Here is a 24,723-nt window from a genome sequence, read left to right on the forward strand (position 1 = left end):
TTTTTCCTTTCCATTTTATAAGTTTTATATTTTATCTGGTTCAGATCGTTAGAAACTTTTACTATGTAATAAGTGTCTGCTATGCATTACTAAGCCTCTCCCCTTTTATGATTACAAAAGCATTCGCCTGTGTTTTGTTTTAGTGCTTTTATGGTCTGTCTTTTACATTTTAACCTTTGGTTTATTCAGAATTTATTTTGAAGAGTCACCCTTATTTGTTTGTGTTTTTTTTTTTTTTTTAAATAAGGCTAGCCAGTTTTCCTAACATTTTTTTTAATGTTTATTTATTTTTGAGAGAGAGAGACAGAATGTGAGCAGGGGAGGTGCAGAGAGAGAGGGAGACACAGAATCCGAAGCAGGCTCCAGGCTCTGAGCTGTCAGCACAGAGCCCGACGCGGGGCTCGAACTCACAAACAGTGAGATCATGACCTGAGCCGAAGTCAAGACGCCCAACTGACTGAACCACCCATGCGCCCCTGTTTGGACATTTTTAATCCACGATTTTGAACCCCGTTATAAATTTCCATGCATTTAGCCTAAAAAATGTCATTGAAAAAACTCACCAGATATCAAGGAACTGAGTATTTTGATTCTAGCAAGTTATTCACTTCTGGCTTTAAATGAAGAATTCCTTGAAAAATGAGGTATGCCTTATCTTTGACTGGAAGCTTTTTTACCTGATGGCAATTTGTGTATCAAAGATAAAAGTCTTATTATTCAGGTGGATAGGGTTGTTTGTATGTCCCCTGAGCGGACAGATACAATTATTTAGAATTGAGAAATACAGCTATACTGTTGCTGTGCAGCTATACTTTGCGTGTATGTGTGACCACGATTACAGACACGAACAAGTTTGCACAATGGGTCGCCAAACCTAAATGTGGGGTGTCCCGATCGGAACGGGGCAGGGGCACCAAATGTAGGGTGCTCTGATTGGGTGGCAGCCGGTGGTGCGGGAGGTGAAAGAATTCACCCAGAGCAGAACAGAAGAGATCAGGGTTTATGGAATATACTGCAGGGGGGCAGCGGGCAGGACAGCAAAGCAGAGACTGCCTTATAGAGGGGTGTTGAGGGGTCGCAGTTATAAGGCGGAGTGAGGGAGCCTGGGGACGGATGGAATTTTCTGTTTTTTGGGAACTTAGGCACTGTGCCTGGTTGTGACTGGTCAGTGAGGGCCTCTGGCTCTTTTGGGGTGGGTCGCCTAAACAGCCTGTTTGCATTCAGCTCGGTGGCTTTGGGCCCTTTGGTTTTGCTCTATGCTAAAGAGTTAATGATCCTAAGATGACGTTTCACCAAATTTAAAGAATAGAAAAGGCACCAGTTTGGGTGCAGCCTTGCATCCAAATTCCAGCTCCAGAGTTTACAAGTCTGTGGTCCTGAGCGCGGCCCTTCCCATGTCTGGGCCTCCGCTCTCTCATCTGTAAAATGGGTTAATAAGTATAACACCAATCTCACACTGCTGTTGGCAGGACTGGAGGAAAGCTGTAATCTGCTGTGGCCGGGGTTAGCCGCTGACACCCCAGTGCCCTCACGCCTGTGGTCTTAAGGTAAACTCCCTTCCCATCTCACACCAACACCTCAGTTTCTGTTTTTTTTTGTTTTTGTTTTTGTTTTGTTTTGTTTTATTTAACAAGGCACACTACATGTAGCAGAGTCCTTGACCTCGGCTTTGTTCCTGCCCACCCCTCCCCCACTGTTCCTGGGGTCCTGCACCCACCGCAGTCCAGTGGCACTCAACTTCCATTCTCACCCCAGCCCGGAAAGCCCTGGCCCAGCGTGGGTGGGACCTTGTTGCTCCATCCAGAGCTCGCCCTGTCCTCTGAGCCCCCTCTGCATTGGGCTGCTGGCTGGGGTCCCACTTGGTCCCGCCACCTTTCCCTTCCCTTGGAGGATACTTACCCCGAGGTGTCTACATTCCCAGAGAGGATGATCGGGAATACGGATGTCTGCTCTTACTGTCCGACTTCCTGGTGTCATGACAAAGAGGCTGTCAGATGGCCCAAAGTCAGGTCATCAGGGTGGCAGCCATCCATTCCAGGGCACTTCATCGGAAGGTGGCTTTTGCCCTCACACTTTGCCTTATGTAACAGTTCTTTATGTGCCTGGCACATGTCCCTGATTCACGAGAACTTATCTCTTAATCATCTCTATTCTGGGTAGGCAGGCGTGCCTCTGGGTGACTAAGGCCTTGCCCTGCCCCGCACCCACCAACAATTGTCTGTGGTCCTGACACACCAAAGACAGGTTTGCTTGCTCAGATTTCAGAATTCTGAAATCTGAAAAAACAAAGGAAAGCTGGGGAAGAAAAGAGAGTGTTGTAAGTAGGAGTCTTTTTTTTTTTTTGCAAGGGAAAGAAACCCAGCTCCAACTGGCTGAAGAAGGACAAAGACCTGACCGGGGAAAATCCAGCCTGGCTGGCTCGGGGCCCGGTGGGCGGACAAAAATATCGAGCTCATCCACCTTGTGCTCCGTTTGCTTTCTTCTCCTTAGTGAGTTTTCTGTTCTCTTTGGGCTCATCCATCATGGTGGCAGTGATGGCCGCTGGTGACTCCTGGTCCCTCCGCCCCTCCGAACCGCCACCCCCTTCCCAGGAACTGGGGAGGAATAGCACATCTCGTTCCCAAAAATCTCCAGAAAAAATGCCCGGAATTGCAAGTCAGGGCCTGACTTGGACCATAAGCTCATCCCCAAGTCAGTCAGGATGGCCTGAGTGTTTGACTGGCTCGACCCACGTGGATGTCCTGCCCTTGAAGGGGTGGGGAGGACAGGTTGGGGAGCTGAGTGGTGGCAGAAGGCTGTCAGCTCTTCCCAAATTGTGTGAACCGAGAGAGCCAACGGAAGACCTGTGGTTTCCCCCGGGAAAATCAAGAGGCTATCACCCAAAGAAAGAGGGATTAGGTCTTAAGAAGACACTAATGCCAGGTATCCATTACGGGGACAGAGCAAGAGAGAGAGCAGATGAGAGAGAGACACATGCAGAGAGACAGAGATATTAGGGAAGCCGACCATTGACACAGAGGAAAAAGACATTTGCAATTTTAAGAAAAGAAGTTCCTTTTTTTTTTTTGCTAGCAATCAAGAAAGAATTATTATACCCATGTTCCTAGTAGCATTATTCCCATAAGGTGGAAACGACCCCAATATCCATCGATGGATGAATGGATAAACAAAATGTGGCATATCCGTGCAATGGACTATTATACGGTCTTTAAAAGGAAGGAAGTTCTGACACCTGCTCCCACCTGGGTGGCAGCTTCATCGCAGGATTTTTTTACCCAATACCCGGGATTCGTGGTCTTGCCACTTTGAAGCATGAAGAGGTGGACAAAAGTTTATTAGAGCATCCGATCAGAAAGGAAGATTAGCAGGAAAGCTCTCTTTACAGAGAGGGGCCATCTGAAAGTGAATGCCCACGGACTACAGGCAAGGGTCCTTGTTTTATAAGGTCCTGGTCAGCCCTCCCATCCCTTCCCCCTTTCTCAGGTCCTGACCTTTCTTTCTCAGGTCCTACCCTTACTGGCTGGATAGCTCTACGTGCTGGGCTGTGCGGTCCTGACCGGGCTCGACTCCATTGTGTGAGAGCTCAGACTGGTCTGTGGCCATATCATTCCTTGTGGGTCATACGTTTTATGATCCACTACTTATCTTTTGTCACGTCTTTTGTCAGATTCCCGAGGGGAACCTGAGGGGCGTAGGTAGCATCGGTTACATTCTTAAGAGGGACCTGACGCTGCAGGGGGTTTGCTGTGATTAGCCGCTCCCAGCATTGTTCCAAAATCTGTTTTTCCCATCCAGGGACCTCAGGCCCTAACCTTTCCCTCTCTTTTTACCTAATTTACCTATCTTTTCCTATCATACCTTGAGGACATTATGCGAAGTGAAATTAGCCAGACATAAAAGGATAGATACTGTATGATTCCACTTATATGATGTAGTCAGATTCAGAGACAGAGGTGTTTGTGAGGGACTGGGGGGCAGGGGGATGGCGAGTCATTGATGGGTAAAGAATTTTGGTCTGAGAAGATGGAAACATTCTGTAGGTGGATGTCATGATGGCTGCATGTAATATGAGCACACTTCATACCCCCCGAACCACACGCTTACAAATGGTTCAAATATTAAATTGTCAGTGCGGGAGACAAGCCTCAGATGAGGAGAAAATATTGCCAAACATATCACTGAAGAAAGGACTTGCATCCGGAGTATATATGCTAGTCCCAAAACTCAATAGTGAGAAAACAACCAAACAGCTAACATATGGGCTTGAAAGATTCGAACAGACATCTTAGCAAAGAAGATAGGCACGCGGAAAAAAAAAAAAAAGTTCAACAAAATGAGTCATAATTAGTGCAAATTAGAACGTCTGAACTCCAAAAGACTGGTCATACCCGCTGTTGGTGACAATCTGGAGAGCCCGGAAGTCTCATACACTGCAGGCAGGACCTGGAAAACAGCTTGGTGGTTTTTTAAAAGTTAAATTCACACCCACTGTCCTTCTCTTAGGTAGTCACTCAAGGGGAATGACAACACATGTCACCGAAAGACTTGTACAAAAACGTTCACAGCAGCTTTTTGGGCAGCATCCCCAAATTGGGACAAGGCCCATCCAAGGGCGAGTGGGGGAGGAGGCTGGGGCATGATCACACCGTGGAGACATCCACAGCAACCAGAGGCAGGGGACCTCGTGCGTGCTAGAACCTGGATGATGCTAAAATACATACGTCCAGGGAAGGAAGCCAGATGCTTGGTTTCACCTATGGAAAATTCTGGAAAACTCAAACCTATTCATAGTGTGAGAAAACAGATTAGTGGGGCGCCTGGGTAGCTCAGTCGGTTAGGCGTCCGACTCTTGATTTTGGCTCAGGTCGTGATCTCACAGTAAGTGGGTTCGAGCCCTGGGTCGGGCTCTGTGCGGAGCCCGCTTGGGATTCTGTCTCTTCCTCTCTCTCTGCCCCTCTCCCGCTCAGTCTTTCTCTTTCTCTTTCTCTCTCTCAGAATAAACATACAAAAAAAAAAAAAAAGAAATAGAAAGAAAGAAAACAGATTAGTGTTTGCAGACAAGAACAGGGTCACAAGGGAACTTTGGGGGATGATACATCTGTGTTTGCTGTCTTGATTGTGATAAAGGTCTCATGGTGTGTACAGATGTCAAAACATCAACGTTTAAACATGTGTAACGTATTATCTATCAACTAAACCTCAGTAAAGCTGCTCAAGAATTGATAAAAAAAAAATCCAAAAGATACTTCTGGTTTCTATTTTGAGATCGTTTACCTGTGGAAAGCAAACCGATTCTGAGCCCAGTTACCTTTGACCTTAACTGAGTTGCTGTGCCTTTGAACTTTGATTTCCACATTTGCAAAATGGGGACAGTACCTGCCTCAGGAGACTGCCCTGAAGAAGCAGCAAAGTCAAGTTTGTTAAATGCTCAGTAGGAGGTCTGGGAGCAGACTCGACCCCTAACTTTTGTTGTTATTGACAGCAATTTCAATTACTGGAATACTAAAGGGTGTGGAGTAAAGCCTTCTGATTTTTAAAGGCAGTTTCTAAAATGGCATATTCTTATATTATGGGCATAAAACCTGGCAGCCCAGGACACAGAGACTGAATTCAGTGTTCTCTCCCAGGGACCCGAGATTCGCCTGCAAATTCCCTCCTGGTTTTATCCAAAAGGTAACTTCCTAAACACAGACCAGTTTTATTTGTAACTTTTTTTATTGAAATGTAATATACACACAGAAAAGCACACAACTGTAACAGCTCAATGACCTTTCACAAACAGAACTCACCCTTGCCAGCATCCAGATCTGGAGATAGAAGGTGGCAACGCCCCGGAAATCTCCACGTGCCCTGTCCTTGGCTTTGCTTTGTTTGGAACTTTTTATATAGGACGTGTGCTTTTTCATGTCTGGCTTCTTCCACTTGGTGACATGCATCTAATTGTTAGCCAGCCCACGTGATTTATATTTTCCATACTTTCTCTCTTGCTACCTTTACAAACATTCTCATATCTTTGTTCAGTCTTGAAGGATGAGAGGTTTTGCCAGATTTAGAGAGCAGTGTGGGTAAAAGAAACAGACCATCCAAAGGCTTGAAGGTGTAGAGAACTACGGGAGACATGCATTCTGGGGTAGATATTTCCTACTTAGTTCAAGTGTTTTCATAATTATGATCTTTCAAGTAGTTCCCAGATTTTTCTACAACAAACAATGATGAAATCGATGTCCCTGTGTATATACTCTTACCTGTTGGAGGTTATCTTTTGTAGGATTGATTTTCAAATATGAGGCTTGCTGGGTCTGTGAGTTTAAATATTTAATAACTATTGCAAGATTGTGTTACAGAATATTGTAGCAATTTACATTTCCACTAGCAATAAAGGAGTTTACCTATTTCCCCATCGCAGTCAGTATTGCTGTTTTTAAAAATGGGGTGCCTGGGTGGCTCAGTCGGTTAAGCATCCGACTTCAGCTGAGGTCATGATCTTGTGGTTGTGAGTTCGAGCCCCACGTCTGGCTCTGTGCTGACAGCTCAGAGTCTGGAGCCTGCTTCAGTTTCGATGTCTCCCTCTTTCTCTGCCCTTCCCCTGCTTGCACTCTGTCTCTGTCTCTGTCTGTCTCTGTCTCTCTTTCTCTTTCTCAAAATAATAAACACTTAAAAAAAAAACAATGTTCTGGGGATGGCCCGGTGGCTCAGTTGGTTAAGCATGTGACTCTTGATCTCAGCTCAGGTCTTGATTGTTGGGTCGTGAGTTCAAGCCCCAGGCTGGGCTCTGCCCTAGGCACAGAGCCTACTTAAAAAAAAAAAAAAAAATTCTGTCCTGTTGCTTTAATTTGAATTTTCTTTTTCTGGCTTTTAGAGAGACTGAGTGTCTTTTCATGTTTGTTGGCCATTTGGTTTTCCTCTTCTGAGAGTTATTTAATTTGGATAGTAGACACAAGGATAAAAGCCAAAGCAAAAAAAAAAAAAAAAAAAAAAAAAAGGAGAAATTCTAATCATGCATACGGAATAAGCTTGTGGTGTCCAGCCCACAGTAGGTCCTTAGTAAAGGGTAGTCATTCTACCGTTTTAATTGTTCACCATTTACAGATGGTGACAGTGAACCTTATTGATGAGACTTAGCAGGCTGCTTCTTGAGTCTGATGACCCTCCTCTGGCTGTAAAGGGTTCTGAAATAACCCACATGACTGATGTCTTGTAACCAGTGACTCAAAAGGCATCAGTCAAGGAAAGGATGTGCTTAGGTTTATTTATTTATTTATTTATTTATAACGTTTATTTATTTTTGAGACAGAGGGAGACAGAGCATGAACGGGGGAGGGTCAGAGAGAGGGAGCCACAGAATCGGAAGCAGGCTCCAGGCTCCGAGCCGTCAGCACAGAGCCCGACGCGGGGCTCGAACTCACAGACCGCGAGATCATGACCTGAGCCCAAGTCAGCCGCCCAACCGACTGAGCCACCCAGGCGCCCCAGGACGTGCTTAGGTTTAAACGAAACCTGCAGTTTCGCAGAGAGAAAAGTGGGAAAAAAAAAAAAAAAAAAGCTAGACGCTTTTCCAACCACTAAGTTGCCCTAAGCCCCTGATCACCGTACGCTGAAAACAACGGCAGGGCTATTTAGATAGAAATAAAGCCACTGTTTCAGAAGAGACAAAGAGTTCTGCTTTTAGTTTCTGTGATTGTCCATCTCAGGATCAGCCTGAATTATCAACCATCTGCATTGCAAATACTGGCTGGTTTCAAGAAGAAATCATTCAATTGAAAGCCTGGTGTCGCCAGGCAATTGGGAGTGTGTACCAGCCGGAAACGTTCTCTGCTGCAAGCGACAGAAATCTCAACTCCCACTTCCTGAAACAGGACGTATATTGTTCATTTCACAGGCTCCCAAACTGTCTTGGTTCACAGCGTTCCTGGGCCAAAAGGAATGCCTACCGCTTCTTCTCATGAAACAAATAGGTCCAAAAGCACGTAGCATTTATGTCCTAACAACTTAGCCATTTGAAAAGAAAATACACATATATTGCAAAGTATTTTATTTATATTTTTATTTCATTTTCAGATGACTACACATAACTCGGTTGAATTGAGTCCTTAAATAACTTCCATTATTACATTCTACAGGTAATTACCACGAGATGTGTGTCCTTTGGGGGACTGCACAACTTCCCAGACCTCGGAGTCAGGTTGGAGACCCTCTTACCTACATTTCCTCTTCCACATTGATTTTTTTTTTTAATTTTTTTTTTCAACGTTTTTTTATTTATTTTTGGGACAGAGAGAGACAGAGCATGAACGGGGGAGGGGCAGAGAGAGAGGGAGACACAGAATCGGAAACAGGCTCCAGGCTCTGAGCTATCAGCCCAGAGCCTGACGCGGGGCTCGAACTCACGGACCGCGAGATCGCGACCTGGCTGAAGTCGGACGCTTAACCGACTGCGCCACCCAGGCGCCCCTTCCACATTGATTTTTATGCAGTACTTGCTTTTTATTATGGCAACTCCCATAAAGCCAGCTTTGCAAAGATATGATGTTATTGGAGAGAATGTAGGGCAATTTGATATTACAGCCTTGAACAACCTTGAGCTAGTAATTCACATGGTGTTTGACAGATATCGAGAATCACTATATTTCCCTTGAAGTTTTATAATCCCCCAAAGCCCCTGTGAGTTCAGCGTGGCTCTCTGGGGTGCCCTGGTACACAATCCGAGAAGATCAGGTTAATTTAACAAGGAAGTCAGAAGCAGTTGGTCTTGGGGTTAGTCTGGTGGCTAACCAGACTATACTTATACTCCATCTGGACCTGGTGGTGGATGGCAGACAGGTGTCTACAGCTGCAGAGACATCTTGAACTAAACAAGGATCTAAACAGAGATAAAAATCAGAGGCCTCCGTCATGTCAACCAGACCTGGGATTGGAAGACTGAGAAGTTTGCCAAGCTAAGCAAGTTCTCAAGAAGACACTATCTCACTAGCCCACCGGTTATCCTAGTCGTTTGCGGGGGGACCAGTGTGTTGCTTATGGAGACGGCAGTCCACACGAGAAATCTTGAGTTGTGGAAATACGTTGTGCCTGAATGACATTCGGGTTTTCTTTGGAGAGCCACTGTTTTTGGAGCTACCAAGACAGTCCCTGGATCTAGCGAGGGAGGCTGTGTCTGGAGAGGTGACATCTAGTTGACCAGGGGTCACGGGAGAGACACCCGATCTGAGATTTCAATGTGCAGTGCAGGTTGGCCCAGGGAGCAAAACAGGACTTCAAACAGAGGGAACAGCGCTGGCAGGGAGGGGAGTGGGCACATGGCTCATCGGACTGTTTAGGGTTTGTGTGACCAGAGGTGAGTCAGGGTAGGACTCACAGCCTGTGTGGCCGGCTCTGGGAGTTTGGTTTTGCCCTGAAAGCCATAGGAAGGGCTGAAAGGTTTTAACGCAGGGAAGGATGTGATGAGGTTGATAGTCTGGGGAACAACAGCATCTATCATGTGGCGGAAATTTCTGGTGCTCACAAAAAGCCTTTCTTTTTCCTCCTGGGCACGTGGTTAGACTACATTTCCCAGACTCCTTTGTGGTCAGGTGAAGCCATATGACGGACTTCTGGTCAACCAAACATGGAGGAAAGGGATATTTGCCATTTTAGGCCTAGCCCGTAAAAACGTCCCCCACGTCCTCTCTCCCCCATCTGCTGGCTGGTGCAGAAGATCTGGGGACCTAGATCGTGGGTCTCCAAGATGGAAATGGCTTGGATCCCTGAGTCACCATGTCATAAAGGGCCTGCTATTGTGTCAACAGTGAATCGATTTTTATTATGTTAACCCATCTAAATGTTGGGTTCTTTTTTACATGGGTTAGCCTACTCTGACGAAAACCACAACAATAGGTGCTCTTGATGGGGCCTGCTCTGAATCTGGCACTGTCTCATTTAATCCGCACGACAGCCTTGTGGGGATGGGGGACGCCGTCTTCCCACTTCTCCGAAAGAAAACACTGGGGCTGAGGGAGAAGCCAGCAGGCGATGGTGAAGAAGCCTGATCCCCACCTGTACCCAAGTGCTGAACCGTGCCCTGCTGGCTCCCAGTACAAGAGGAACAGATTAAAATTGGGTGAGGCAAGGGGACCAGATGAGGAGCTATAGTGACCCCAGCTGGGAGTTCCTGCCTGTGACGCGGGGAAGGTATCAGATGATTGTAAATGTTAACCGAGAGAATGCACGTGAGGTGTCCAGTGCAGGGCCTAGAACCTGGCAGGTGTATCCTGAACGTTTGATTTTTTTTTTTTTTTTTTTTTTTTCAAGACACTAAGCAAGAACTCGCGGAGGCCTGGGTGAAACCAGGAGAGACATGTTCCGGAAGCAGTCTTGGCAGGACTCGGGCAAAGCGTGAAGGAGATGGGGAAGGCACACGGTTGCACAACTGCCTTGTGTTGCCATTTGCAGGGACACGGGAGGAAGGGTGTGAGACATCTTGAACAGCGTGAGGTGGGTACAGAGGAGGGAGAGCACAGGGCTCAAGATAATCAACCCTAAACCTTCCGAGATGTTCAGATATTCAAAAGAGGGGCTGCATTGCTGAGCCTCCAGCCGAAAAGAGCTCTTAGCAAACCCATCAGACCCTGGATGGATTCGCTCTGTCCTGGAGTGGATACTTTTTATCTACACAACCTTGGGCAAGTTCCGTAACTCTTTGTGCCTTGGTTTTTTATCTTTGTGCCCTGAAGATAGGGATAAGAGATCAGGGGGTTGTTGTGAATATATGCAGTGTGCTCAGCACAGTGTTAGATATGCAGTAGGAGAAGCAAATGGGAGGCGTTTTCACTACATTCTCTTCTCCCTGACGTTATTTCTCTATGGGTCTCTATCTGCGCAGAAAAATACTCAGGTAACAGATATGAGCACTGAAAGAATCTTTGCCCATCTTACTCACTGCTACATTTCCAATTAGCTCTTAGAACTAGTTCATGAAAGGTACTTAAATATTTGTTGAATGGATGAATGAAGGAATGCATCTCTCTCCTCTTTTTTTCTTCCTCCGTCCCTCCCTTTCTTCCCTCCCTCCTTTCTTCCTTCCCTCTTTCCATCCATCCATCCACCATCCAGCCATCATCCACCCACCCTTCCATCCATCCATCTTTTTTTTTTTTTAATTTTTTTTTTCAACGTTTATTTATTTTTGGGACAGAGAGAGACAGAGCATGAACGGGGGAGGGGCAGAGAGAGAGGGAGACACAGAATCGGAAACAGGCTCCAGGCTCTGAGCCATCAGCCCAGAGCCCGACGCGGGGCTCGAACTCACGGACTGCGAGATCGTGACCTGGCTGAAGTCGGACGCTTAACCGACTGCGCCACCCAGGCGCCCCTCCACCCATCCATCTTAAAAAGATACTAGACTGTAGTGGCTTAACCCACAAGTTCTTTTTCCAATTGTGGTAAAATACACATAACATAAAATCTACCATTTTTAACCACTTTTAAGTGTATAGTTCAGTGGCATTAATTACATTAACACTGTTGTGTAACCATCCATCTCTACGACGTTTTCACCTTCCCAAACTGAAACTCTGTACCCATTAAACAGCAACTCCCCATTCCCCTCTGCCCCCCGCCCCCAGCCCCTGGCAACCACCGTCTCCTTTCTGTCTCTAGGACTCTGACTACTCCAGAGACCTCCTATAAGTGGAATCATGCAGCATTTGTCCGTTGTGACTCAACCCACACGTTTTGCAATCACAAAACCTATGTGACCCTGGGAAACGTAACTTTCCTGAATCTCCACCTCTCCTTGTGGAAAAGTAGGAGTACCTGCGTCGCGGGCTTACTGTTGAAGTGAGATAATGCATATAAGGTTCTTAGCCCGGTGCCTGGCAAGTAGAAGGCTTGTAGAAATTGCCCAATAAATACTTGTTACACGTAAATATGTGTTCTTCATTAGTAGACACCGGTGTTGTGCTGATCGTGTGTCTGCCAGTGTCATAAGCTCTTTGTCATATGAACTCATTCAAATCACAAACGCCCCTATGTCGTCGGTTCTATCGCTATCGTTCACGCTTCACAGCGGAGAATACTGCGGTGCAGAGGGGACAGCAACACAGGGCTCCAGAGCCAGTTCACGGCAGAAACGGGCTTGGGATCCAGGCAGCCTGTTTCCGAGGCCCGCAGGCTTTCCCGCGACGCACGTTGTTACCGTGGCTGCCGCTGGCTGTCGGTGGGTGGACGGTCATCCGTCTACACGCATTCAGTCCTGGATCAGGCAGTGAGGGTGAGGGGAGTTGTTGAGGCCCCAGATACGAGGAGGAGACGTCTGAGGGAATCCACGGAAACATCACCCAAAATGCGCTGGCCATTATCTCCCACGTGCGGTCCCAGCCCAGAGGGGCCCTCTTCGTGCTCACACGCTGGTCTCCTTTGGACCCTTTTGGTGGCTGCGGGGACCCTTGTGGTGGCTCCACGTCCTGCTGGGGAAGGCCTGGGGCGCTCCCCGGGTGGTGCAGGTCAGCCGGTGCCTTCTCCCCTTGTTGGCAGAAAGCTTAGCGATCCTTGACCATCCCCTGCCCTGCCCAGTTGAGATTAAAAAAAAAAAAGAAACTGTTTCCTCTTCTGGGCCCCAGGGCCACCTCCCACCTCGCTTTATTGCTTTCTTGGCACCCTAGGGGAGCCTCCGCAGCCCTTTAAAAGGAGCAGAGCCCGAAGTAGAATGAGCAGCCCCGGTCTGAGATAAGAGCCCGACAGCAGGTGCACTCTCCCAGCCAGCTCAGGCAAGAGCAGGTGCGCGGGTCACTGGGGCCCTGATGTCTGCGGAGGTGAGCCCGCAGCTGGCCTCTGCCTCTGCCTCTGCCTCTGCCTCCGCACCCTGGCCCTACAAGGGGTGCTGAGAATTGACAAGGCTGGGGCGCTGGGGGCTCCTTTCAGGGCTTTCCTCCCACCCGTGTCCGCTCTCCCTTTTCCCCGCTGCAGGCGGCTGTGTCTGTGCGTGACGCTGAGTTTGTCGGTGGCAAGGGGAAGCAGCCAAGCATGGGAGGCAGGTGTCGTGAATCCTGGTATGAGCGGTTCCTGCAGCCCTGTCTGGTCGAACTGCTGGGCTCTGCCCTCTTCATCTTCATCGGGTGCCTGTCGGTCATTGAGAACGGGCCGGACACTGGGCTGCTGCAGCCGGCCTTGGCCCACGGGCTGGCCCTGGGCCTCATCATCGCCACACTGGGGAATATCAGGTGAGACCAGTTCCGAGGGATCGGCCTAGGCTAACCTGGGCGGGCAGAGGCGGGGAGCAAAGCTATCAGCGGGGACCCTGGGCACATACGCAAGTTTCCCAGCATTGTACATAGGAGCGTGGGCTGGGGACTCGGACTGCCTGGGTTCAAATCCTACCTCTGCAGCCTATGGGCTCTGTGGCTTTGGGCAAGTCCCTCTCCAAACCCTAAATTCCCCACCCGTAAGATGGGGAGAAGAGAGTATTTTTTACTCAAGTATTTTTACTCAAGAGTATTTTTTTCCTCAAGCCCACACATATACAATGCTAACCCAGTGCCAGGCACTGTTCTAAACACTTCCTCCCTCTCTTCCTTCTTCCCTTCTTTCCTTCCTTCCTCCCTCCCTCCCTTCTTTCTTTCTTTCTTTCTTTCTCTCTCTCTCTTTCTTCCTGCCTGCCTTTTTATATATATATATATATATATATATATATATAAATTTTTTTTTACATGCTTATTTATTTTGGAGAGAGAGCCTGAGTGGGGGAAGGGCAGAGACAGAGGACAGAGGCTCCAAAGCAGGCTCTGCACCATCAGCACAGAGCCCAATGCAGGGCTCAAACCCACGATTCGTGAGATCGTGACCTGAGCTGAAGTCGGATGCTTAACCAGCTGAGTCACCCAGGCGCCCCTCTAAGCACTTTCTAAATATGGACTCACTGAATGCTCTCAACAACCCCTTGAGGGTAGTTGCTATCATTACCCTCACTTTCCTGGTGTGGCCGAGAAAGGCCACGGGACTCGTCCACGGTTTCTTGGTTAGTAAGTGGCAGAGCCAGGAGGAAGCCCACGCTGAGAGCCCCACGGGAATCAAACGGCACCGAGTGCTCAGCTCCAGCGCTACTGGTGCCATTAGAATAGGGTTTTCCTCCAGCCTAGGGAGAGGCGGAGTTCAGCCACTCGGGAGCTCTTTTGCAGAGCCCGGGCACTGGTAAAGGGACGCCAGGATACCTCTCTCTGTCTCCTAATTTGGAGTCTGGGGTCTCATTCTGACTGATGGCCACATCTCTTGAGGGCTGGAGCTCTGAGTGAGTCCGGAAGGAGTTAAGGGATGGTCGCCCGCCAGGTCCTTCCTCTGGGCACCGTGGGCTCTGGGTGTAGGGCAGGAATGGGGCTGCCCGCTTCTCCCCGGCTGTCCCCCGCATCCCTCACCCCACCAGTGGGCACCTCAGGGAAAACGGGCAGGGTCTGGTGCCTGTTTTCTACTTGGGCAAGGTCCTTGGCTCACTCTGGTGCTGCAGGGCCATCCTGGGGGGCCACCCGGGGGGCCACATTCGCTCTAGTGTTGGCCTAGACCTTGGTCTCAAGACTTCCTTCTGCTTTTGCGGGTGACAGCGGTGGGCACTTCAACCCTGCGGTGTCCTTGGCGGCCACGCTGATCGGAGGCCTCAACCTGGTGATGCTCCTTCCCTACTGGATCTCCCAGCTGTGCGGGGGGCTGATCGGGGCCGCCTTGGCCAAGGTGGGTGATCCCCACGGGGGCTGGGGTGAGGGGAGTGGGGAGTCGGAGGCGCCCCACTTTTTTCCTCTAGGATTTTCCTTCATGGGGATTGGGTGGGTCCTTTTCTCCCGGGAAGGGGGCCTTTGGCTCTCCTTAAACACACCCTGTTCTGTCGGTGTCTGGACATAGCTCTCCCCTGGACGGACCAGGAAGCAGGATTTGGGACCTGAAGTTTCTCTCCCTGAGACCATTTCTGGCTTTGGAATGGCTTTGGGTAATGTTTCTACTGTTTGGCCATTGATTCATTCGCTCACTCATTCGTTCATTCTACAAACTGGGGGTGGGGGAAGGCTCTGGTAACTCTCCTTGAACTAACTTCTCTGCCTGTTCTCCATTTTGCCCGCCTTTAAACCGCGTCCCTCGGCGTGTGATGGGAGTTCGCGATCAGTTTATGTCTGGAGTCTTCCCCTGGCAGGACGGCTACCGCCTCCTCCCGCCACTCCGGTTTTTATAGACCCACACATCGCTTCACGGACGGACTCCCTCCTTGCCTCCTTCCCTTCTTTTTTCCCCGTCCTGTTGCTGTTAAGTCTCAGTACGACCAGGGGCCCTGCAGGATGTAGGGCTTGTAGGCGTGCGTGTTAAGGGGCGTGGGGTCGGGTTGGGGGAACAGGGGGCGCCCGTTAGCCTGGCTGGGGTTCGGCCTGTAGCTCTAGGCACTGGCCCATGGCAGACTTTGGTCTGGAGTCCCATTTTGCTGTCTTCCCTGCCCTGGTCTCCCCGTGTTCCCCTTTGAGACCCTTATCCCCTGTCTGCAGAGTGGGGGCTGGACCTTCCCGCTCTGATCCCTGATGGAAAGCAGTTCCTAGGCTCTCCCTCCAGCCGGGCCACCCGCAGACCCACCCAACACAATCTGGGCAGTGCAGGGCGGAGGCTCTGGTCACTGAGCACACCCTCCCTGCGAAGCAATTCACACAGCTTCTCTCGGTAAATCTCCCGGCCGCATCACAAGGAGCCACAGTCGGTTCTTAGAGGGCACTCGCTGCCTGAGTTCAGAGCTCCGATTACCATCACCTCCACTTTACGGAGGAGGAAACGCAGAAGAAGTCGGTAGCTGGCCCAGGTTCAGCCGAACCGGGAAGCAGCCGGGTCCAGATTTAGGTCCAGGGTCCAGAAGCTTGCTCTGCTCTCTTCCCTTTCCAGGTGCCCTGATGACTCCTGAGGCTGACTTCCTGTCAAGCCTCGGGGTTCCCTCACCCCTTCAAAGGGGCCTTAAAGGGGGCTGGCAGTGGGGTGCATCTGGTCGGACGTGTTGGCAAGTTGAGTAAGGTTTTTTTGTGTTCTTTTTTTCAAAGAGGATCGTCTAGTTACATGAGCTCTGGGGCCCCGACCCCTGCAGCCACTGCTGGGTTATCCCGTTTTACAGATGAGCAAGAGGAGGCTCAGAGAAGTCCGGTGGCTCTCAGTGAAAACTGAAGCTGGGGTATGCGTGACTGTGGATTGGACAGAGCCTGTCACTGCCCCAGCGGTTGGGGGGCACGCGCTTCCCCTCGCTGCCCGCCGTCCCCCTGCCCTGCCCACACGGTGAGGCCAGTGGCTTCTCTTCTCTCCGCAGGCAGTGAGTCCTGAAGACAGGTTCTGGAACGCGTCTGGGGCGGCCTTTGTGACGGTCCAGGAGCCGGGGCAGGTGGGGGGGGCGGTGGTGGTGGAGCTGATCCTGACGACCCTGCTGGCACTGGCTGTTTGCATGGGCGCCATCAACGAGAAGACGCAGGGCCCTCTGGCTCCATTCTCCATTGGCTTTGCCGTCACCGTGGACATCCTGGCCGGGTGAGCGGTCCTGGGCCAGCCTTTGGGGTTGGGGTACCCAAGGAGGCACCCCTCTGCCCCTCTAGTAAGTTATTGCCGTGATGGAACGTGGGCCCCAAATGACCCTTCTAACATCATTCCAGGGAAGTCAGAAAACTGGCTTCTCATGTGATATTTTCCTTTCTTTTGAAAAAAGTTTTTTTAGTGTTTATTTTTGAGAGAGAGAGAGAGAGAGAGAGAGAGAGATGGAGAGCAAGTGGGGGAGGGAGACACAGAATCCAAAGTAGGCTCCAGGATCCGAGCTGTCAGCACAGAGCCCGACACGGGGCTCGAACTCACCAACTGTGAGATCATGACCTGAGCTGAAGTCAGACGCTTAACTGACAGAGCCACCCAGGCATCCGGAAATTCACCTTTTTTTGTAGCGTTAAACATTTCTGTGAGCTGTGTTTGTTCAGTCAGTGGGAAGCCAGGTTTTAGCCTCAGCCTCACAAAGAGCTTCCATACTCACTGACTCATCTAGGGTGAGCCCCTCAGGGGTGCAGGAGGGGTTTAAGGAGACAAGCTTGGGTCAGGGATTGTTTCTCCCATTTTATATATGAGGAGACTGAGCCCAGAGAGAACACACGTGACTTATTTAAGGTCACTGGACAGTGGCAAATTAAAGGACAGATCTGGGACAAGAGCCCAAATCTCTTAGTAAAGGGGCGTGTGTGTGTGTGTGTGTGTGTGTGTGTGTTTATTTATTGGAGAGGGAGAGAGGAGCAGAGAGAGGGGGGACAGAGGATCTGAAGCAGCCTCTAAGCTGACAGCAGACAGTGGGATGCGGGGCTCGAACTTATCAACCAGACCTGACCCAAAGTCAGCCGCTCAACTGAGCCACCCACGTGCCCCGAGGGAGCCCCTTCCTAATGCCCACCTCCTTTCCTTCTCTTGGACACAGAACCAAGTCTAGGCGGTCCGGGCTCTGCCGCCCACATCGCTGTCATCCTTTGGGAGGTGGAGTCTGGGGAGCTTGGGGGGGGGGGGCGGGGGGCGTGCGGAAAGCGCGTGTAAAGCCGCGGCGGTGCTTTGCTGCCCCCTAGCGGCTGTTGGTTCCTTTACAAGCCAATGATTCATCCTTTGTACTTTGGCTGCCGGGCAGGGGACCCCGGGAGACCCTCAGCAACGCGGCAAGGATACCGACCCCAGAACCAGAGAGGTAGCCCTGGAGAACAGCCCCCCCTCCTCCCGTAGGAGACGCCAGGCCCCAAGCTTGTGGCACAACAAGGGCTAATAAGGGTTAGCTAGATTAAACGCTTGTACGTGAATTATATTTTGAGTCTTGGGCTCCTAGATGTATTTTCGCAGTGGCTCCTGACAAGAGCCTATGAGATAGGTACTTTCTCCTCAAGCGAAGGGCACACAGCTAGAAAGAGCTGGGCTGGACTTCGGATGCAGGTCAGCTTCACTCTGAAGTTCATGCGGTCGACGCTGACTGCTTGCCTTGGTTTCTTCAACGTCGACGAGGACCTGGACCCGTTTTCTCTTCCTGTCACCACTGAACTCTCTCTCTGCTGTCTGTTCTTCTAGAAGGGCGTGTGGGGAGTGACAGAGAAGCCTTTCACTTCCCGGTGCTAATAGCCTCTTCGCCTGTGTCTTCTTTGGGATCCACCCCCTCCCCCCGCCCCACCAGAGCCCCACAATATGGTGGCTTCAAGAGGGTTTCTGGGTGGTGTGCGACTTGAGCCTAGTTGGGGAAATGAACTTGACCTTGACGCGGGCCGGGGCCTGGCTGGGATCTGGCGACCATGTGGCTGGGTGTTTGCAGGGGTGCTGTGTCCGGAGCCTGCATGAATCCTGCCCGTGCCTTTGGACCTGCTGTGGTGGCCAATCACTGGGACTTCCACTGGATCTACTGGCTGGGCCCGCTCCTGGGGAGCCTCCTCGTAGGAGTGCTTATCAGGTAGGAGCGTGACCCAGGGTCACTGGCCCCTCTCGTGGGCACCTGGTGTCAGTTCCCAGAGCATCCAGGGCTGGACGGCTGGGATCTCACGTGGGTTCGAAGAAGGGAAGAGGGAGTCTTTTCCAGAGACAAAGATTATGGCTCCAGGACCTTTGGTTCCAAGTGACGGAAATCCATCTCAATGTAGTTGACGTCCCAAGGGGGAATTCGCTCACTCACATCAATGAGAAGTTCACACGTAGCACCGGCTTCAGGTGGTGCTCAAACAGTGTCTTTAGGACTTGGTCTGCTGTCCTCTGGGCAGGCTTCATGCTCCGAGAGGCTCTCCGGGAGAGGCAGAGATGCTCGCCGGAAAAGCTAGGCTTCCATGTCAGCAGCTTAACAACCCCAGAAGAGATAAAACAACAGCTCTAGCAAAAGCCCGGAGTCTCACGTTCACTGGTTTGGACTGGCGCAGCATGGGTCGTGTCCCCCTCTGCATCCACCCCTGTAGCCACGGGGCTCAGGCACTCTTCCTGGCTATGTCGGGAGTTGGGGCGAGGTCAGCCTCACCTGCACAGCCACGTGGACCACGAGTAGGGGAGCTCCTCACGGGGCCGGGGAGTCCTATCCACAGAGAGAACCGTGGAGATGGTGCCCCCAAGAGCACGCGTGCCAGGAGATGCCATTGACATGAAATGCAACGTGAGCAGAGCTCCCTGGCCTTGTGCGGTGGGGAACAAGGTTGATGCCACCACAAGGATAGTATCTGCTTGACTGCTTCCCCTTGAGCTCTCCTTTTGTGAGCTTTGAAGGTCTGCAGGGGCCTGGTGTGTTTTTTGTTTGTTCGTTTTCCCTGCTCCAGGCCCTGCAGGGACTAGGGTCTGGACTTGGTACACGGTGAACCTACCTCCCGCAGCCTGGGAGGGCACAGTCACTGGGCTGGTCTCTAGCGTTTGCCATCAATGCCCACCTGCAGTCCGGCTTAGCCCACGGGTTGGCAATGAAGGGCATCACTGTTGCTTTCGGAATGGCTGAGAGAGCATCGTCAGGGAAAGGTTACTGGAAAGCAAACAGGAGAGAGTTTCTCCCTTTCCCCAAGGGGATTTGGCTATTGAGGCTGGAAAGGCTCAGGAGAGCATCTTTCTGGAGAGTTCTGGGCCTGGAGACACTTGATGAAGGGCTGGGTCTCTCCTCCAGAGGCTTGGGGGCCTCATGGGGCCATCTTTCTTTTTTTTTTTTTTTTTGTAGGTTCCTCATTGGAGATGGGAAAACCCGCCTAATATTTAAGGGACGATGACCCTGGTGGCATTGTTGCGGCCCCACCCAGAATGCAGACAGGTCACCTTCTGCATTTCCTGCCTGGGCAGAGGCCCAGAGGAGCCCCTCACTTGCTTCCCCCCCATGTGCGCCTGGCTTCCCAGATAGACAGACTGTCGCTAAGTTCTGAGGATGCTCTATGTTCTCCAAACTCCACTGGGCTCGGTGGAGACCTCAGCCTGGGGGGCGTGTTGCCAGAACGAGGGAGAGGTCTTTCTCGGGAGGGAGGGTCCCAGGAGCTGAATAGGTGGCTGTTTATGCACAGGAGTTCACTGCCCCCGGCCCCCTCTCCTTCTCCTTCTTCGCTGTTACAGAAGGGCCTTCAGGGGGTTTCCCTGCTTCCTGAGCTGCCACTTTAGCTTTGCAATAAATAGTCCACTATTTCCTTTTGGGTGCATTTGCCTTTCATTTCGGACATGGGCGCTGCTGGGGAGGAAGCAAAAGTCTGGGCTGGGCCTTAGCTGTCCGGAGCCTGGCTTAGGGTCCGCATCAGGGTAGGTACTGAGGACGTGGGCAGTCCTAGAGCCCGTCTTCCACCAGGCCAGACCCATCCTGGAGCCCTGCCAGGAGCTCAGAGTCAATCCCTGATCAGAGGCCGCAGGGTCCAGGGTCTGGTTTAGTGGCCAGTATCACCTAGGACACGGATCAGCCCACTTGAGGTGCTTGGCTGGGGATGGGTGTGGGTATGGGGGTCGGCCAGAGCTGTAAGGATCTCCCAAGGAGATCAATAACATGGCATAACATAGGTCTGGAGAGAGAGTGGTGTTTTGATGGAAGATATGACTATCACGAATAAGGAAGGATTGAAAAAAGATACGGAGACACATTCGTAACCTCATACCTTCCAAAAAGAGCGCATCATCTCTACAATCTGTGGGTCACCGATGGAAGTTGGTCATCGTAACACCATGAAGAAGGGCCAGGGAAAAGTAATCCTCAACAACGAATGAAGACTCACCCACTTCTACAAGATGAGCAAAATGCTCACCCGAGTAAAAATGAACAAAATGCTTAGAGAAAATCACCAATATGCTTTGAGGCTGCCTGGTGAGAAAATGGGCACACCACACACCCAAACATCCAGAGCAGTTTGGGGAGACAAGGAGAATAGCAAATAACAACAACAACGACAACAACAACAACCCTAAACAAAAAAAAAAGGAAAAAAAAAACAGGCAATAATATAAAACCAGTAACAAGCAAATTAGAACATTTACGAAGAGTGACAAGTGTGAAAAGTTACTGTTTCATTTGTTTATGTGATGAAGTAAACCTTTGCAGGATGCTTGGGTGGTTCAGTTGGTTAGGTGTCTGACTCTTGGTTTCAGCTCAGGTCATGATCTCACGGTTCGTGAGATCAAGTCCTGTGTGGGGCTCGGTGCTGACAGCTCGGAGCCTGCTTGAGGTTCTCTCCTTCTCTCTCTGCCCCTCCCCTGCTTGTGCTCTCTCTCTCTCAAAATAAATAAACAAACATTCAAAAAAATTTAAAGAAAGAAAGAAAGAAACCTTTGGTAAATCTAGTAAATAACAAAATAGTTATATATACATACACATACATGCGTACATACAAACATATACGTGTACATACACACATACATATACACATGCGTGCATAGGCATGAACACGTGTGTAACTAACACTGATCATTTAGTCCATGCTTGGCACTGTGCATAATGCTTTCTATGCCTTATCTCATTTGCTCCCCACAACCCTATGAGGTACAGCACAGTGGGTTGAATAGCGTCCCCCCCACACTCATGTCCACCTGGAACCTCAGAGGGTAACCATATGTGGAAGTAAGGTCTTTGCAGTGTAATTAAGGTAGGGATCAATCAAGGTGAGATCAGGCTGGGTTAGGGGGGGCCCTAAGTCCGATGGGAGTGTCCTTAGAAGAGACAGAAAAGGACACACAGAGACACAGAGAAGAAGGCACGCGGAAGAAGGATGGGGGCAGAGACTGGAGTTACTGCGTCACATGCCAGTACCAGGAGTCCCGGCAGCTGCAAGAGGCAACGAAGGTTTCTCCCTCACAGCCTTGGGGAGCCTGGTGCTGCTGACACCCTGATTTCAGACTTGTGGCCTCAGAACTGTGGGAGAATAAGTTTCTGTTGTCTTAAGCCACGCAGTTTGGGGTAATTTGTACAGCAGCCCCAGGAAAGTAACACAGGCAGGTGCCCTCACCCCTTCTCATCTTCCAGGGGGACAGATGCGGCTTCCAAGCGATGGTGTCACCCAGAGTCCCACAGTCCGTCGGTCGAGCCAAAATCTGAGATCAGGAATGTTTGTAGGGTTCATGATCTTTGCCATCACACTTGGACGTTTCTGAATGAGGGACAATACGTCTCCTGTCTCATCTCCTATTTGCCGGTTAGTCCCCATTAGGAGGGGGGCAGGAAGACACGCGCTGTACCTTCTCACTGCTTACTTGCAACTGGACTTCGAGTCCTGGTCTCTCATGACAATTTCTGGACCATAAGCTCTCAAGAGGAAGGTTGTTGCTAATTCATCTTTGCATCGCCACATTATTTGGTGGCAAGTATGGCACAGGCTATGGCACAAGAACAGCCACTCAGATCAATGGCACAGAATAGAGAACCCAGAGATGGACCCACGAACAGATGGCCAACTCATCTTTGACAAAGCAGGAAAGAACAGCCAATGGAATAAAGACAGTCTCTTCAGCAAGTGGGGCTGGGAAAACTGGACGGTGACACGCAGAAGAATGAACCTGGACCGCTTTCTTTCACCAGACACAAAAATAAACTCAACATGGATGAAAGACCTAAATGTAAGACAGGAAGCCATCAAAATCCTAGAGGAGAAAGCAGGCAAAAACCTTTTTGATCTTGGCCACAGCAACTTCTTACTCAACACGTCTCTGGAGGCATGGGAAACAAAAGCAAAAATGAACTATTGGGACCTCATCAAGATAAAAAGCTTCTGCACAGCTGGGGCACCTGGGTGGCTCAGTCACACATCCGACTGCGGCTCAGGTCATGATCTCATGGTTTGTGAGTTCGGGCCTCGTGTCGGGCTCTGGTGACAGACAGCTCAGAGCCTGGAGCCTGCTTTGGATCCTGTGTCTCCCTCTCTCTCTGCCTCTCCCCCACTTGTGCTCTCTCTCTCAAAAATAAATACATTTTAAAAAATTTAAACATATTATAACTAGTGTAGTATAATAAAAAATTATGGAGAGCCTGTGTGGCTCTGTTGGTTGAGCGTGACTCTTGGTTTCAGCTCAAGGCAGGAGCTTTGTGAGTTGGAGCCCCACACAGGGCTCTGTGCTGGCAGCACGGAGCCCGCTTGGGGTTCTCTCTCTCTCCCTCTCTGCCCCTCTCCCCCTCTCGCGTGCTGTCTCTCTCAAAATAAGTAAACTTAAAAAAATTATATTACGGTCAAAAGACCCTAAATTTAGGACCTAGTTTTTCCACTTTCTAGACCTGTGACCAAGGAAAATTTCTTAAATTTTGTCAATTTTTTCTTTTTTTATTCTTAAACGAGGACAGTAATATTAAGTTCTGCAAGTCCTTCCCAAGTTCTAATGTTCTGGGAATCTACTGCAATAAATCACCTCTCCAAAGGCAAAAATAAATAAGTAAACAAATAAATAAAAATAAAAAATAAATACAAGAATGGCACAGGCAGGCTGATCCCAATGACTCTCAAAAGTCATTCAGACCCTCCAGAGTAGAATCCAAATTTGACCCAGATCATCCCCACCCCACCTCTTGTCTTCTCAGAACAAGGAGGAACTGGAAACGGGGGATGTCAGAGCTGGAAACTCCATGACGGTAAAATGCAGTGGCCACGAGTTTGGATTCTGAGCAAGATCCGAGCTTAAATCTTAAGACTGTTCACGTCTTTGCTGCGTAAGCTTGAGAAAGGCAACTTCACGTCTCTCCGCTGCTTTTTCTGTACAGCGGAGGCAGGGCCACAGAATGCATGGGAGTATAACCTGCCGTTTGTAGAGCGTTCGCACGATGCCCAGTACAGGCGAAACGGAAGACGTGTCAGCTCGTGGTACATGGTGTGATGTAATCAAAGCCTCTGACTTTGCAGGTACCAGAGTCATGGTGAGGGGTGGAGGTCTAGAAAGGAGCTTCTAAATGACCTTCGCACATGTCTATTTTTTCACCTACCTTCTTTGGGCCTCTCAAAGGGGAAGAAGTTGGGAACCACTCATGGCTGCCTGACCCCAAAACCCGGTGCAGCTGAATAATTTGACTAAATCACAGAGCGATCTAATGGCAGAGCTCAATAGAATCCAGGATTTGGGACACACAGTCTAGTTTTCTTTCTTTAAAAAAAATTTTTTTTTAAATGTTTTATTTTTGAGACAGAGAGAGACAGAGCATGAACAGGGGAGGGGCAGAGAGAGAGGGAGACACAGAATCGGAAGCAGGCTCCAGGCTCTGAGCTGTCAGCACAGAGCCTGACGCAGGGCTTCAACCCACGAACTGTGAGATCATGACCTGAGCCGAAATCGGATGCTTAACCAAGTGATCCACCCAGGTGTCCTTTTTTTTTTTTTTTTTTTAACTTATGTATTTAAATCCAAGTTAGGTAACATATAGTGTAATAATGGTTTCAGGAGCAGAACCCGGTGATTCATCACTTACATGTAACACCCAGCGCTCATCCCAGCAAGTGCCCTCCTTTATGTCCATCCCGCCTCCCCTCCAGCAGCCCTCAGTTTGTTCTATTTAAGAGTCTCTTCTGCAACTCTCCGTCATCAGCCTGTCCAAGAACCCTGGGAGTTGCGGCAGCCCCAAAGAGCAGAATGCTGGTCTCCTACCCTCCTGCCAAGTGTCTGTCTCCGTGCCTGCGGTGCTGCCCGTGTCTCTCTGCCACGTGGTGCTGCTGTTGGGGCTGGTCCTCGGACATGGTGCGTGCCCAGTCGCGCTTGTCCGGGCCAGGGTAGCTTCTTGGAAGAGGGATCCCTTACTGCCACTTCCACACCTTCCATGTCAAACACGCTAGCATGACCCGCGGGCCC

At 50.1% G+C, this 24,723-nt stretch overlaps 1 protein-coding gene across 2 annotated transcripts; it reads left to right on the top strand.

The window, feature by feature from the left end:
- Positions 1-1,144: 1,144 nt before the first annotated feature.
- AQP8 (aquaporin 8) lies at positions 1,145-20,112 on the top strand. Of its 2 annotated transcripts, XM_040463612.1 has the most exons (11): positions 1,145-1,547; positions 2,349-2,489; positions 8,121-8,182; positions 10,288-10,444; positions 11,371-12,193; positions 12,639-12,788; positions 12,943-13,196; positions 14,568-14,694; positions 16,289-16,503; positions 18,293-18,427; positions 19,658-20,112. In XM_040463612.1, exons 6-11 carry the CDS (start codon positions 12,777-12,779, stop codon positions 19,704-19,706), a joined length of 792 nt encoding a protein of 263 aa, XP_040319546.1. In that variant the 5' UTR covers positions 1,145-1,547; positions 2,349-2,489; positions 8,121-8,182; positions 10,288-10,444; positions 11,371-12,193; positions 12,639-12,776; the 3' UTR covers positions 19,707-20,112. The 2 variants fall into 2 exon arrangements, with proteins under 2 accessions (XP_040319546.1, XP_040319547.1); XM_040463613.1 differs by lacking the exon at positions 8,121-8,182.
- Positions 20,113-24,723: the final 4,611 nt, after the last annotated feature.

The sequence above is a fragment of the Herpailurus yagouaroundi genome, unplaced genomic scaffold (assembly GCF_014898765.1).
Source record: "Herpailurus yagouaroundi ecotype Mexico unplaced genomic scaffold, PumYag 410, whole genome shotgun sequence".
NCBI classification, from domain to species: domain Eukaryota; kingdom Metazoa; phylum Chordata; class Mammalia; order Carnivora; family Felidae; genus Herpailurus; species Herpailurus yagouaroundi.